The sequence below is a fragment of the Callithrix jacchus genome, chromosome 6, assembly GCF_049354715.1.
Source record: "Callithrix jacchus isolate 240 chromosome 6, calJac240_pri, whole genome shotgun sequence".
Taxonomy (NCBI): Eukaryota; Metazoa; Chordata; class Mammalia; order Primates; family Cebidae; genus Callithrix; species Callithrix jacchus.
The window spans coordinates 138,179,934-138,196,630 of NC_133507.1; the positions used below are offsets into that span (position 1 = coordinate 138,179,934).

Below are 16,697 nucleotides of genomic sequence, written 5' to 3' on the forward strand. Positions count from 1 at the left end.
TCTTGTGGAGACAGATACTAAAAAACCACACAAAGAAATGTAAAATCAAACCACAGCACAATGATGACTAAGTACACAATTTAAATCTCTTCTAAAATGCTCTACTTGAGCTCCATTCCCAAATTCTCATTGCATCTTAGGGTCTCCAGATTACCCCAGCCCTGTAAGCCATATCTTACTCCCTAACTAACCAAAACACTGACTAGACTAGAACATTCCATACTATTGTTGCCCCTTCTGAATATAAAACTCCAGGGAAGCCAACCTCAGAAAGAATAAAAAGACAGATGAAGCTTGCTACACTTTTCCAGACACATGTCCTACTTTCCATTAGGGTCAAAACAGGTGGCCTCCCACCCTAGCTTCTGACCACCATGGTGGATTTCATCTTTGTACTTACCTCTAGGCACTCCATAGCTGCCCAGCCAGGAGGTGGATTCACCTCTTTTCAAGGTAGCCATGTGTGGAGTGCCTGGAGGTTGCTCCACAAAGATAAAATCCACCATGGCAGTCAGGTGTGGGGGTCGGGGACAAATCTCTTCTGATTCCATCTGTCTAACCTCAGCCTTGCAGCCTAAATCTATTCTCATTTGGTCTTCAGCAGCAATAGAGAAGCCTTCTCTAACTAACTGCAGATAAAGTGGCAAATTCTCCCACTTGTCTTTTTGAACAGGCACCCCGCCCACAAGCTGCTTTTAAACATGCATCTCTTTCTTGTACCTGATAATACTGTAATTCACTCAGCCTCACTGTCTGAGTGTTCTTGATCTCTATCAGCCCCTGTGATGTCTGGGTTAGATTGTGACACTCCCAGAGGGCAGGACCACATCTACCCTACATCTCTGGACCTTGTCTAGTAGAACAGCAGGGAAGAATTAGGTGCTTAATAAAGACTTTGATGATGGAAACAGACAAGCTGTACTCTGTGCCTAGAGCATGATAAGTCTGCAAGAAACAGTCCACATCCGTGCCACAATCATAGTGGCTTCCTGACAGCCTGTGGGCTGGGGCACACTTTTCCTTTTACAGAAGGCAGGAAGAGCACTCTATTGCATCTAAGCTAGTAATAACAATAACAAAACACTATGACGGCACTGCTCTTACAGTATTGACTGATTTGATGCTCAGAATAATCTTATGACATGGGGACTATTATTTATTATTTATCCCAGTTTTACAAATCAGGAATCCAAGACACAGACAGGCTGTATAACTTGTTCAGGCCTCCAACCAGGGCCATCTGGCTTCAGGGAGACCGGCTTAACCATCATGGTACATTGTCCCACAAAGTGGGCTAGTGCAGCTTCAACTGAAAAGGGAGAGTGAGGGGGCTGTGAGCTGGACTCTGGTTCTACAGTCTCATGAGTCCTGACCCCTCTTCAACATAAATGGATGGCAGCGAGGAGAGTGGCTCCTCAGTAGCTTTCAGCATGGAGCCAAGTAGGTTCTCAAAGCAAGTGTTCACGCCTATCCCTCTCTTTTCTCCTGTCTTCTCTTCTGTTTTTCCAGGGTGCTAAGCTGGTTTACATTCATGCTTTTGAACTTGCTAGTTCCTCCACCTGAAATGCTCTTCCCCTAGACCTATGCTGGGCCCTTCTCATCATTTAAATGTCAGCTCAGATGATGTATTCTTAGGAAGGTTTTTCCTGATTACCTGATCTAATGTGGTGGTACCTTTCCCACCGCCTTCCTTTCATTTCTTTCTAACTCATTTTCCTTTCAAAATTTCATCACAGCACTTAAATAACCTTATTTACCTACAAGTTTACTTGTCTATTTCTGTGTCTCTACCAGAATGTCAGCTTCAGGAGAGCAGAAATCTCATCTGTTTTGTTCACTCCCGAATATTCATGTCTGGCACACTGTAGGTGCCCCCAAAAATTTGTTAAATCAATGCATACATCAATGAATGGATGCAAAGTCCTTTGTAGACAGGTGCAAAGGTGAAACTAGCTGTATTCTCTTTTTGCTCCTCACCACAAATATTGCAAGCCCTTGGCAGGAAAAGATCAAATATTCATTTTTTGGAGCCCCTATAGCAGTAGCAGATGATTAGGGTGATGGGGATGGGGGTGGTGGGGGTCTGCTTAATTTCTTTGTTTGGGCAGAGATAAGACCAAGTCATTCAGCTACTAAGATTGCAGACCACATTTCCTCCAGGGCCATGTGTAGATAATTGCTGGACAGCTCTCTCCCTGAACAGAAACTAAAATACAGAAATTTTAGCTTCTCCTTTCTCCTCCTCCTCCTCCTCCTCCTCCTCCTCCTCCTCCTCCTCCTCCTCCTTCCTGTTCTTCTCTTTCTCTCCCTCTCCTCCTCTGCTATTTCCTCCGTCTCTATCTCTCTCTTCCTTCTCTAGAGTTTCCCTTATCTCCTCTCCTTTGTCTCCTTCATAGAAATGCTATGAAAAAAAAGAAATGGGAAACTGTGTTCTTCACATCTAATGTAGTACTCACATTGCTCTTATTACTACTATAACACAACCCCATTAAAGCCTCTTGGCTCCTGCACAGATAAAGTAAACCCCCAAAACATAATAATCATATGGAGGAAGTGCTTAGTTTGATCCAGTCTTAATGCAGACATTGCCCCCAATCCCCCCACATAATAGAGCCCATTCCTTTACTGGTGTTAGCTCTTTTATTTAAAGCTTTATTATGACACATCATCAAAATAATGAACAAGAAAGGAAAGCTTCTAACCTCTGACCAGATCTTGTATCACATGAGGGTATTTCACAATATTGCCAATGATCCTTTTCTTTTTCCTTTTTCAATAAAATACAGCTTTCTGTTATTAAAAACACCTGCACATTATATATAAATCTATTCTAAAATATTTTTATACTTGCTCTCTCCTGGACCCTCCCAACACACCTCTGAAGAAAGGAGGGGCATGAAAAGGTATCTCCAAATCACGTAAGTTGGAAAAGAAGCCAGAGGCATAAAGCTATTTGGAGAAGTTCACACAGCAGGGGAAATATTATCCCAGGGTACCTCCAAGTCCTGCTGTTTTCTAGAGACAAGAGTACTCTTGCCATAAGCCACATTCCCAGCAGCCCCTGTGACATGCAGACCTGAGCTCATATGGGAGATGAAAGAAATGCTTCAGGAATTTAGGAAATATACAAATAATTCTTTTGGAAAGTATGAAGTACTTGATGGGGCAAGATCCTGATATCAAAGTGAGGCACCCTCTTGTCTGCCAAGCCACTCTACCCTATAGCTCTGCCTCAGGCTGGTGCTGGAAGTGGAGAGAAGGACTGAAGGGAAGGGAATCTGGAGCTTTTTGCCTAACAGGAGTTTTCAACTCTGGACAACACTTTATTAGATACTTAGGTAATCTTAGTCACAAGAAGAAAGAATCCAGCCCCCCAGTATCTCAGAGACATTTATTCACACTGAGATCTATACCATTTTCCCTCATAACGCCAGGCTATAGCTCCAGGCATCGCTGGTCCCCAGAGTTATTTGCCTATTGAGAGCAAAGAGAAAAAATAAATGAAAATCCAAGCTAAGCCTGCATCTTACAGAGCACACCCTCAGCAAGAACCAGAGCCAGCTGAAACCTAGCACGGCGTCCTGCTGCACTACCATTCACTCAAGGGTATCCAGAAGTCTTCCTGCTCTTCAGGAAACTACTGAAGAAATGACTTATGGGAACACATAATCTTGCCAACCTTGAAATTGAGTATTCCTTCTCCAGCATCACTAACTGGGTGAGCCTTTCTATCTGGGATTCTTCAGAGTGTTGCCACATTCTATGGTTCTTGAAGAATGTACATATGCCATCCAGCATTGCTGACACCAGATTGTAGGTGAACTTGGGAGAGGTGTCTGAAAATGTGAATGAATATGGTAGGAAAAACCTGCCAGACTTGGAAAAGCTCTGGTCCATGAGAGAGCTGGCATCCCTGATTCTGGATGGGGAACATTTAAGGGACTTTCTAAGTCAATACACTTTATGTCTGAAAAGAGAAATATTGCAAGCCCTTGGATATTGCAAGTCCTTTCCATTTACCTGCCTGTTTTCAACATAGAAAGATTTGAGTCTGCCAAGAAGTGTCTTAACACACCATGTAGTCTTGGACCTAGAATCCCTCTCCATTTCCTCCTCAGTCACTAGAACATAATGCTGAGCATGTCAGTGTGATATGAAAGGAGGTTGCCCAAAGTGAAAGGACAAGCTTACTGGATTTCAACCAGTGAGAACAGGGAAAGAGGACAAGATCTCAGCATACTCTCAGGAAGAAGTTGGATATAGGACTGAAGGTGGGCTGGAGGAAATGTTACTAACGACAAATTAAATAAAAGGATATCTTGGCAACCAGTGTGAATGTACCACCAAGTTTCTTCACTCCATTACTTCTAGATCTTCTATTCTGAGGATGTTTGTGAAATTTGGGGATGGAATCTAAGACACTAGCGTTGGAAGGAAAATGCAAAATCTAGAACACAAACAAACCACCAAACAGCCTCCACCAGGAACCAGACACTCACTGGGCAAACAACCACAAGAAACAGCAATGAGGGGCTCTTAAACACAGAGCCCTCATACCAGAGACAACATAACGGTTCCCCAGAGCAAGAAGGCGAGTAGCAATCTGCAAGACCTGAAAATACCACAGGAAGCAGGAGAAGGGAAAAGGGGACTCACCTGTTCTGGCCCCTGGAAGCAGATGCGGCAGAGTGGGGTCCTCATACCACTGTCCACGCTGCTGCCCAGTGAGTAGCGATCCTCGGTCTTCTCCTTACAGAAGTCATCTGAGGAGGCACTGCTGAGCAGCAAGGCAGGTGGCTCTGTGGCTAGGCCACCCCAGTCATCTTCCACAGAAGAAGGTGGCAAGGGGGGTGGAGGTGGCACAGGAGGGGGCTCCCTGCCCACCACTTCTCGGGGGCCCCTCCAGCCTGCCCACCCCCCGGCGCCCAGAGCCGGAAGGGTGTTGTTGTTGGCCGCCAAACCGGGGGGCTGGGGGTCGCCGTGCATGGGCAGGGGCGCTTGAGGAGGGCGCCGCAGTAAGAAAACCTTCAGGTCATTGAAGAGCATGCGGCAGCGGCACTTGAGGAGACCCTGGTGGCGCAACATCTGGGGGGCTGGAGCACACAATCCACAGCAGTACCAGCCACAGCAGCAGCACCACCACCACCAGAGCAGCCCACACAGGGGCATCAGCATGTGCCCCGTGGAAGCAGAGAGCCCAAGAGGGGCGGTCAGAGTCTTTAAAGAGGGGGGCAGGACAGGTTTGGGGGTCCACAGTGGATCTGTGTTGTGGGGGGAGTCTGCTTTCTCACTGGCTTTTCTTACAACCCCTCCAAGTAGCAAATAAATTGCTCCCAGGACTGAGAACTGTGAGTCACTGATTCTGAACTCCACCTGGAAAGCCCAATAACAAAAAAGTTTTTCTTGCCCTCACACGCCCACCCCAACCTCCAACTTTGTTCAGGGTGTCTCCTTTCTGCCTTTAACCTGAGGACACTGGTAGGAGCAGGGGGATAGACAGAAGTGTGGCAGAGGGGCCACTGGAGCCTTAAGATCAATGTCGAATTGTTTAAAAGTTCCCCAGGAAAGGATTATTGGGTTCTTCTCAAATTCCTAGGCAGTGAGAAATCTTTCTTTTGTATAAAAGGGTGGGGACAATTGTAAATCAAATTTGGAGTGGATTGAGCTGGGCTTAGAGAAAACTAGCTCAATGAAGAATTGAGGACTGCATGTATGAGAGAGAAAAGATAGTTTTTCTCAGGTGATAGCGGTTAGGGGGAGTCAAGGTAGGGGAGGAGAGAAGATTGGGAGAAGTTTTAATTCTCCTGGGCAGAAAACTGGGGCAATTAACCCCCAGAAGCACCAGAGTTGTTTTAAGAGAGCAGTTGGGTGGGGGAGGGGGTTGCAGGTGAAACCGGGTTAGGGGCTTGTGTTTTGCCTTTGCAGCCAAAGGGCTACCCAGAAGAGGCGAAAGCCAATTAGGAGAAGGGAGGTTCAAATACAGGGTTGGGGAGGGAAAAGGATGGGAGAACAAGAAAAGATCGTTTAACCCTTGCAGAGGCGCCTCCTTCCTGAGCTTGAAGATCCTGGCTAGAGGAAGGGTGTGTGTACCGGGGTGAGAGGGCGGTGGAGCAGAGAATAGGGGTAGAGGAGAGGGGCGTGTGGGAGAGAACAGGAGAAAGGAGTGATTACATTATCTCAGCCCCCAGCCCACCCCTGCTGCAGTCGGCAAATCCGTGGCCCCCTCCCCTCGGTTCCATCAAAGGTCCCTTCGGGCGAGTGGCAAGAGCCGCGAGAAGGGCAGGTCCGGGCGGGCGAGTGGCCTCGCCTTCTCCTCTTCCTCCTCTGGGTCGCGGTCGCCCTCCTCCTCCGGCTCCGGGTCGGCCCGCGCCCGCAGCAGCTGCTGCGGCGGCGGCGGAGGCGACTGCTGCTCGGTGTCCGGGTGTCTCCGGGGCGGGGGCTGCTCCGGCTCGTCCTCTAGCTGCTGCCCGCCGTCCGGCGCGGTCGCGACTCGGGCCTTCATGATCCTCCTCCTCCTCCCCCTTCCCTGGGGGCCAGCCCTGAGCCCCCGCGCCCGGGCAGCGCTGCCATGCAACCAGAGGCGAGGCAAGCGTGGGGGTGGGGGCGGCTGGGGAGTGAGGAGGGCGGGTAATAAAAAACGAAATAATACTAGTGGAATAATTCGGTTCTCAATCAGGCAAGAGTGCTTCTGGAGGGTGGGGGCGGAGGAGGGCGGCTGCCGGGTCCTCTCGGCAGCTCTGCCCCCGCTACCCCCACCAAGGGCAGCCTCGGCCCGCTCTCTGCTCCCCCACCCCGCCCCTTCCTCCTCTCCGCCGCCCCTGGCTTGCTGGGCTCGCTGTTGCTACCTCTCCTCGCAGATGCAAAGAGGTAAGGCTTGTTTGCGGTGCCAGCTGAAGGTGGGGAGGGGGGAGCGAAGCAGTGTGGCCAAGGTGGGAGGCAGCCGGCACTTGGTCCCAGCTTGGTCCTCGCGACTCCCCAAAACCGTATATAGATATATCTCTTATAAAAGCCGAGAGGAAGCAAATCAGGTTCCAGGCTGCTGCCAGGTGTTGTCTCGTCTTCCGCCGTTGCTCAGCACCCGCCGCTGCCCCCCCTGGCTCAGTTCCCAAAGGGGTGGTGCTGGAAGGGAGGTGGCGGGGCGGCGAGCTGACCGTCCGAGAACTGGAAACAGGGTTCTTGCAGCGAGGGAGGCTCTCGGCTATCTTCGCCGCCGCCGCCGCCGCCGCCGCCGCTGCTGCAATCAGCACCCCGGGCGAGTGGACAGCTCCCACCCAGACCCCGCGCGTCACGCTAGTGGGGGCCTGACGCAGACGCCGCGGAGGGATGGCGGAGGGAAAGGGGATGAGAGGAAAAGAAGCTGGAGGGAGAGGGAACAAGAGGAGGAGAGAAGAACTGTGCGAGGGAAGGGGATGGGGAGGGACCAAGGGAAAGGGAGGTAACAAGGAGAGGGAGGGATTTAGGAAGGGAGGGAGGGAGCAAAGTGAAGAGTAAAAGAAGGAAAAAGGCCACGGGGAGGGAGGAGAGCAATTCAGGCACTAACTCTTGCCTTTTCCCTCAGCAGGAACGTGTCGGTGTGGAAGGTCTGGTTGCAGACTCTGCCTGCTGTCCACTATCACAGCTTCTCTCATTGCACATACAAGACACAGACACCTCTCAGTCAGAGTCCATTCTCTGTTCACATAAACATTTAAAGTAGATCTCAGTCTGCAGGCTTTCGAGGAGATGAAGTTTTGTGACTTCCACAATGAAGCTGGGACTTGATGAAGATTAAACCCCTCATGACTAAGACCTCATGAGAAGGAAATGCTTCAAATTTTCAAACAGGGAGGAGAATGCTAGTACCATTTGTCAGCTTCTTCATCTAGAATTTAAGCTCCAATTGACAGGGATAATTTCTTCTTTTTGGTCCATTTGATCCCATGTGCCTAAGTCAGTGATGGCATGTAGTAAGTATTCAATGTGTATTTGTTGAATATACATTTGGTGGCTTGTGGCCACCATCGCCACAGTCATCATGACTATAAGTCACAGTTCTCTTTCAATTGTGAATCATAAGAATCCAGAGGAAGGGTGTGTGTACCTGGGTGAAGCAATATTTCTGCTTTGTCTTCACCAGTATCCCTAGGCTCCTCCCTATTCAAGCCTTTCACTGAGCCGCTGACAAGAGGTAATTTGAAATGGATTTTAATTTCCTCTCCTATTTCTTCTTCTGACTCATGTCACCCTACCCCATTTTTCTCGAGGAGTTTCTAGTGAGCAGCAAAGTGCCCCTAAATGTGAAGAGCAGGAAAAAGAAGGAAACTTAAAGTGGTCTGTATAAAATCAGTATTTGCAGCTGTAGACATTGGGCACTGAAAACTTAGAATTCTTTCTCTCTCTCCCTCTCTCTCTCTCTCTCTCTCTCTCTCTCTCTCTCTCTCTCTCACACACACACACACACACACACACCCACCCACCCCTCTAGGGCCATAGAGAAGATATGCCAGTGATTCATCCAAACGGCCGTGGTATGCCTTTAGAAATATTGGAGCCATAAACAGAGTAGCATGCAAAATTTCTGCAGCAAAATATCATTTTGGAATGAAGTTCAGTCCAATGAGTCATAAGAAAACTACCCCTTTGCTGCCATCTCTATGAATGATTCATTCCTCTAAGCTCTATGGAGAAAGGACCTACATCTCAGGCTTGGTTAACCCAGCATGGCTACTCGTCTGAATCATGCCTCAGGACCCACCATGGATACTGAGACCCAGCCCAAGGTGACTGGTTTAAAGATGATACTAATATTCATAATAACTACAAAATAATAGTTATTGATTGATATCAGCACAAAGACTGTGCAGCAACAGAGAACCTCTTTATTTTAAAAATTCTATCTGCTCTTCAAGAAAATATTTTGTGTTCCACGTCACCCTGTATCTGTCTCTGGCATTGCAGAAATCATACTCTATAATAATTATGTATGACTCAGAGCTCCTTTAAGGCTGGGATCAGAATTTATATTTGTTTCACCAGCCTATGGTACAGCGCATGAAGTTTAGTAGGTGTTCAAGAAAATTGACTCTGAATGAATAAATGGCTTTTTTGTTTCAGTGAAGCTACCATATTTCTCCCCTTCGGCCTAGACACATACATGTGAGTGTTCCCACATGTGACTGAATAAAGATATTCTTTATCTTTATAAATATTAAGATATTCTTTATCTAAATAAATCTCTTTATTCAGTCACATGTGGGAACACTCACATGTATTCAGAATATGCTTTACCTAAAATTGAGTGTTAGAGTTTTCTGCTCATTAAATTCTAGTTCCAAGTGTGTTGTGCAAGTAAATTGGGGCAGGAGATAGAACAGCCATACAAGACCTATATTCAGAGTCACAGAAATAGATGATGTCCATAACAAGACTGTCTTTTGCAACCTTCCCATTGAAAGTGAAAAGATTTCTAGAAACAGAAAACTATTAAGGACAAAAAGTGATGACAGAATTGCCTTCAGAAAGATTGACAAGCAGCTGGGTGTGGTGGCTCACACCTGTAATCCCTGCACTTTGGGAGGCTGAGGTGCATGGATTTGCCTGAGGTCAGGAGTTTGAGACAAGTCTGGCCAACATGGTGAAAGCCCATCTCTACTAAAAATACAAAAAAAAAAAAAAAAAGTAGCCAGGTATGGTAGTGGGTGCCTGTAATCCCAGCTACTTGGGAGGCAGAGGCAGGGGAATTGCTTAAACTAAGGAGGTGGAGGTTGGAGGTTGCAGTGTGCCAAGATCGTGCCACTGTGCTCCAGCCTCAGACTCCGTCTCAAAAAAAAAAAAAAAAAAAAAAGATTGAGAAGTGTGAGATGCCTGTTTTGAATATAATGTAAATCTTGTAAAACACCTCACTGAGTTAGAGTCTTTTTACATTATTATCTAATCAGGAGCCCCAAATTAAAAATTCCGTTATTGTCTAATGAGCCCCAGAGTAAAAACAACCATAAAGACCATGTTAAATCAATGGGTTCCTATTTAGACATTCAAAAAATGTTTACTGAACACCCATCATAGGTAAGGCATTGTGTTGGAAGATGTGGGGAGGACAAACTCGTTGGAATTGCATCCTTGAGGGTCTAGAAATAAATATATACATAATCATAATATAAAACATAAAATAGTGTTAAAAAGTATGAAAAGTCTGGGGAGTGTCCAGAACAGGGAGAGAATGCTTGGCGGCAATTAGGAGGTGGGAAGAGTTGGGGGGAGATGGAGATAGATGCCAGAGCTCTGGGGAAGGCTTTTTCAAGAAGTGACACTTGAATTGAGTTGAAATATGTGGAATTTAGAGGAGGGAGGCATATTTCTGGCAGTGGGAGCACTGAATACTTTAGGTTTCCCATTTGGCTATGGTTGAAAGTACTCAAAGGTAAGTAGCTAGAGGAAATGTCAGAAAGGTAGGCTAGAGCCAGATTATAGAAGACCCTGAACGCCACTCTGGGAGAAGATTTAGTCATTGACCAGGTACTTGTTTTAATGGTTTTAAAGATTTGGAGCTGAAAGTGAAGGGGAAAAATAAACTTTATCTCTGAGCAAGTTAATTAACTGGATGGGATTTCATTGCTAACAGGTGGGAAGCAATCAATATTTTTCATTTCACGCCAGAAAGTTCTCAGCTCCTTAATAGATTTATTCTTTAAAACGAGGTTGTTTTCAGATGTATTTCATTACATACAGAGACGCTGAGGTCATAAGAATTAGAAGAGGAATAGAGAATGAAAAGTTCCAAAAAATAGTCTTCAGGAAGAAATATTAGGAGACCCAAAGATTCAGAAGAGGCTCATTATGGAGGCCATTGTACTTGTTTCTCCAACAAAGAGAGCTCGAAAGGGAACCCATGCTAGTTATTATCTCTTCTTTACCTAGACGGAAAGTAACCCAGGCTAGAGGGAATTTTTACAGACCCTTTAAAAAGAGAGGGTTAGCAAAATTGGACAGCTCTTTGACTAAGATCTCAGAGCAAAGTAAGTGTCAGGGGCCAGAACTCATATACAATTTGCCTTCTAGTATATCACATTTGACTTTCTTCAAACACATAGCTCCTCAAGAATAGGTGCAGAATTGTGGTCAATAGGCAAATTAACAGCTACCATGTACTTTCCATATGTACTTAGAAGCACCTGGGCACTTACTAAAAATATAAATTCTTGGGAGCCAATCCAAATTTACTGAATAAGAATTTCTTGGGAAACAACCTAGAAATCCACTTTTTGACAAATGCCTTACCCAAGTGACTTTTGTGAACCTCAAAACACCTTGGATAAGAAATGCAATTCTTCACATTTTTGGGGTAAGAAAACTGAGTCTTAGGGGAACAAAATCCAAGGTCATGCAGTTGATAAATACCAAAGCTGAGGTTCTAACAAAGGCCTCTCTGCACCTGGTCTATGCTCTTCTTACTATCAAACACTGCCTTTTTAATTAGATCTCCGGGTGCCACATGGAATCCCCACATAGTTATCTGTCTGCCATACATGTCCCACGTGAAAAGATAGTTAAATTCAAGGTAGGGTGTGGTAGGGAGCTTCTTAAGTGACTCCCAATGATCCCTGCCTTCTGGCATCCATGCCTTTGCATAATTACCTCCTCTTAAGTATGGCTGGACCTAGTGACTTGATTCTAGTAAACAGAATACAGTGAAAGTGATGGGATGTCACTTCAGAGATCAGGATACAAAAGACTGTGACTTGGCTGGGTGCAGTGGCTCATGCTTGTAATCCCAGCACTTTGGGAGGCCAAGGCAGGCAGATCGTTTGTGGTCAGGAGTTCAAGACCAGCATGGCCAACATGGTGAAATCCCATCTCTACTAAAAATACAAAAATTAGCCAAGCATTGTGGTGTGCACCTGTAGTCTCAGCTAGTTGGGAGGCTGAGGCTTGAGAATCACTTGGATCCAGGAGGCGGAGGTTGCAGTGAGCTGAGATTGTGCCACAGCACTCCAATCTGGGTAACGAGCGAAACTCCGTCTCAAAAAAAAAAAGAACAAGAAGAAAAAAAAAGGCTGTGACTTGCATCCTGCTTGTGCTTGCTCTCTCTAGCGCTTCCCACTTGTTCACTCTGATGGAGACCAGCTGCCATGGTGTGAGCTGTCCTATAGAGAGGCCCATGTGGTGAGGAACTAAGAACAGACTCCAGCCGACAGCCGGCAAGGAACCAATGCTCTTAGTTCAATAGCCCTGTGAGTGAGCTTGTGAGGGGATCCTTCCCCAGTTGAGCCTTGAGATGACTGCAGCATTGGCTGAAATCTTGATTGCAGCCTTATGAAAGCTCCTGAGCCAGGGGTGCCACAAAGCTGTGTCTGAATTTCTAACTGACAGAAACTATTAGATAAATATCATTATGTTAAGCCCTCTAGATGTGATCATAGCTGCTGCCTCCAAAACACATACACAGAGATAACTACCTCTCAACCAAAGTCCACTTCCCTGTTTAAAAACATTTTGAACAAATATCAGTCTGCAAGCCTTGGAAGAGATAAAGTTTTCAGAACCCCTCACTGAACTTCAGAACATGGTGTAGATATCAAATGACCATGGCATGTGGTGAGATGGAAACTAGAGACTTACTTACTTGGTGTAGACCAAGTCCCTAATGACTAAGAACTCAATAATGAAATGTTCCAAACATGGAAGGGGAATCCCCAGAACTATCTTCTGTTTCCTCTTCTAAAATTTAAACTCCATGGGGCGAATGTTCTTGAGGGGATCCATTTTGATCCTATGTGCCTAGATCAGTGATGGGACATAGCAGGTGCTCAGTAAAAATGTGTTGAATGGGTTGTCTCCACCATCACCACAGTCAGCACAATTCCAAGCCTAGTTGTCTTTGACTTACAGATTCCAGAGCAATACTGTAGCCTCATCTTCACCAATATCCCCAGCCTCTTATCCAAGCCTTTCACTAAACCATTGACAAGAAGGTAATTTGAAATGGATTCTAATTTATTCTCCTATTTCTGCTCCTGACCCATGTCAACCTACCCCATAGTTCTCAAGGAGTTTCTGGTGACCATAAGATTGTCCCTAAATGAGAGGAGCACACTAAGTTTTGGTGTAACTTGCTACACAGCAATTGATAACCCATACATATGGGCACTTAGAACACCAATCACTGTGCTCATACTTTCTGTACCTCAAGGTATGCTACCCTAACTTCAGAGTTTGATCATTCATAAGGCATTGAAAGTATAAATGTGAGAGCTCATGGAGGTGAGGAGCAAGGAGTATTTTGATATGCTTAATTGGTGAGCTTGAATTCGTGCCCTAAGATTATCTTAAGGATCACCTGAGGTACTCGTTAGAGGGTCAGATTCCTGGGTAGACTCTCACCTCCAGAGATTCCAATTTAGTACAGTGTAGGATTTTAAACATGCACTTTCAACTAGTTCCTTGGGCAATTCTGAGACAGGCAATCCCTGAACTCCCTTGAGAAAAACACTGACTTAAAAGGTAAAGCCCAGAGCCAGGACCCCACCCTTCAGTTATCAGCCACCATGAGAGCAGAGCCAGCCACTGCCTACCATGAGTTAATATTACTCTCTAGACACGAGTAAAGAGCAATTTCTGGATCAATGTCAGAAAGAAGCAGCATAGAGAAACAGAAAAGATGCTGAACCGAGATTTGTTCATTTAGCACTGGGAGCCCTAGACCCTCCCAGTGATAGGTGTACAGTAGGGAGCAAGACAGGTGATGTCCATGCCCTTACAAAGTTCATAGCTTAGTGGGAAAGATAAGTAAGCAAGTAAAATAAGTTTATTTCCTATGTTCGTAAGTGCCTTAAGGAGACTAAACACAGCAATGTGATAGAGAAGCACCCACTAGAATGTGTGTTGACGAGAGGAAAATAGATGGCAAGGGCTACTACGGCTTCCCTGAATCTAGACCTCAAAGAGAAGGAGCTAATGATGTGAGGATCTGAGGCTGTTTTCAATCAGAGAAGTCAGCAAGCATGGAGCCTGAAGTGAGAGTGATGTGACACATTATGGGAACAGAAAAAAGGCCAGTCGGAGGCAAGGGAACAAGGGGCGGGGTAATGGAAGATGAAATGAGAGAGAAGGGCAGGAATCATGTTATGTAGGCTCCTGTAACAATGAGAAAAGAGACTGAATTTAATTCTAACTGAGCTGGGAAGCCACTGAAAGATTTTAAGTAATGGATTTCTATTTTGTAAGACATCCCTTTGGTTGCTGAGTAGGGAGTGGACTGAAAGTAGGCAAGAGTGGAAACAGCTTGGCCGCTAATTAGCTGTATGGCTCCAGAGATCGAGTACACTTGGAGCCTCAGTTTCCCAATCAGTAAAATGTTTGCTCGGCACCAAAGGAGCGGTATGGTTCCGTCTAGCTTCACTATTCTGTGAATACATCATGGTAGCCTGAATTCGAGCCAAGCTCTTATATGTGAGTGGAAAATAAGTCTCTGGTTTCCATCTCACTGCATGCCATGGTCATTTGATATCAGCTCAGTACTTCCTCTTCCTTTCCAAGGCTCCTGACTGTTGCCTGAAACCACACAGATGGCCTCCTTGCCTGTCACATACCAGCTCAGAGCCATCTGCCGGGGTTTGCAGTTTGGGGATGCTCCTGGGGGGAAGTGACTGGCCAGCCTGCTCTGTATCACCACCAGCCCTGCTACCCACCTCCAGCACCACCGTGCTGCCTACCGCCAGCCTGTGCAGGCTTCTTTGAGCTCTTTTCTGAGAAGGCAAATGGCATTATTAAATATTCAATACGCCTGCAAAAAGGCAGTGGACATGATAGACAGAACCTGCTTTTCAATTGTGCTGAGAGGGCAGCTGCCTACTCAGAGTGAGGCTGGGACAAAGGAGGTGTGGTCTCAGCCCATGCTTTCCAGGGCTCCTCTGATGTGTCCGCCCTATATGTGGTCCCAGACATGAGGGCTTTTATCTTTCATGGGGACAAGTCCCTCTACAGACCATTCCTCATTGGTGACATATCATCTTGTTCAAGTGACATGTGACAATGTATGGAATTATAGATATCTGAGATGTATGTGTACACATACATAGTTCTAAACAGAAATGTAATCTGTATTTTCCTCAAATTCCCCCAGTTCATATGTGTACAACAATACCCACATTTCGCAAACATTAGCCATGTGCATGTAACTCATTTTAACACAGGTATTGCCTCTTGAAATGCCCACATTCTGCAAATGTTAGCCATGTGCACATAACTTATTTTAACACAAGGCCCACTTAATGCAATGCGGCTTTAAAAAGAGCCTGTTTTAAATGGCTACCCAATGGGCACATGTAGCTTGATAGCCAGACAAATAGAAATATTGATTTTTAGATACAGACACTGCAATAATAAAACCTTTCATTTATATACTCTCCTTCTCCTAGGAGTTTGCAGGATGTGTCACATCTCCCGTATGCAGAGAGCCCGAAAGTTTATCTATGCATGAGATGTGAAGCAGAATCAATATAAACACAGAGAATGTCCTGTAACATTCTAGTTGATGCTACCTATGCACCACATGCATCCTAAACGTCTGAATTCACACACTATCCAAAATATAAATTACAACAAGAATTTGCATGTAATATCATACACATGCATGCTATGTGACTATGTCTTAAGTGACATTACCTGGAGATTTAAAAAAATGCTTTGTAAGTGCATTTTCATTTCTACCTTTTGGATTAGGTTTAGTTATTGAAATAGAACACTATTCCATGGTTAGATAATTGGATAAAAATCCTTTAAGCGATTCACTTAAGATTCGCACAATTTGCTATATACAGGTAAATACCTCAACATTAAAAATTAAGAAATAAACCAAGTTGCCTCTTGAAATCCTGAATGCTGTCTCACAACCTGGGCCCAGGCTAATAAAGAGTACAGGCATACCTCGTTTTATTACATGTCACCGTATTGCACTTCACAGATCTTGCATTTCTCACAAATTGAAGGTTTGTGGCAGCCCTCTGTGGAACAAGTCTATCAGTGACATTTCCACAGTAGCCTATGTTCATTTTGTCTCTGTATGTACCATTTTGGTAATTCCCATAATACTTCAGATGTTTTCATTATTATTATATCTGTTATGGGGATCTGTAATTTGTGGCCTTAGATGTTATGATAGTAATTGTTTTGAGGTGTCATGAACCATGCCCAAGTGAGACAATAAATTTAGTTGATACATGTTGTGTATGTCTCCATTGCTCCACTGACTGGCCATTCCCTCATCTCTCTCCTGCTTCTCAGCCCTCCCTATTCTCTGAGTCCAAAACATATTGTAATTAGGTCAATTAATAACTCTACAGTGACCTCTAAGTGTGCAAGTGAAAAGAAGAGTTGCATGTCTCCCACGTTAAATCAAAAACTAGGAGTGACTATGCTTAGTGAGGAAGTCATTTTCAAAGTAGACATAAGCCAAAAGCTCGACCTCTTGAGCCAAACAGCCAAGTTAGGAATGCAGAGAAAAAGTTCTTGAAGGAATTTAAAAGTACTATAGTGAACACACGAACAGGAAAGCAAAACTGCCTCATTGCTGACATGGAGACAATTTTAATGGTCTGAAGAGAAGGTCAAACCAGACACAACAGTCTTTTAAGCCAAAGACTAACCCAGAGCAAGGACCCAGCTCTCTTCAATTCTGTGAAGGCTGAGAGAGGTGAGGAAGCTGCACAAGGAAAGTTGGA

The 16,697-nt window shown here is 45.3% G+C and overlaps 1 protein-coding gene across 1 annotated transcript in view; it reads right to left on the bottom strand.

The window, feature by feature from the left end:
* The window catches only part of MARCHF4 (membrane associated ring-CH-type finger 4), a 112,172-nt gene extending 104,798 nt beyond the window's left edge, over positions 1-7,374 (bottom strand). Inside the window, exon 1 of the mRNA XM_008999456.5 lies at positions 4,657-7,374. Within this exon, the coding sequence (XP_008997704.1) occupies positions 4,657-5,175 (519 nt within the window). The 5' untranslated portion in view covers positions 5,176-7,374. The remainder of the gene's footprint in view (positions 1-4,656) is intronic.
* Positions 7,375-16,697: the final 9,323 nt, after the last annotated feature.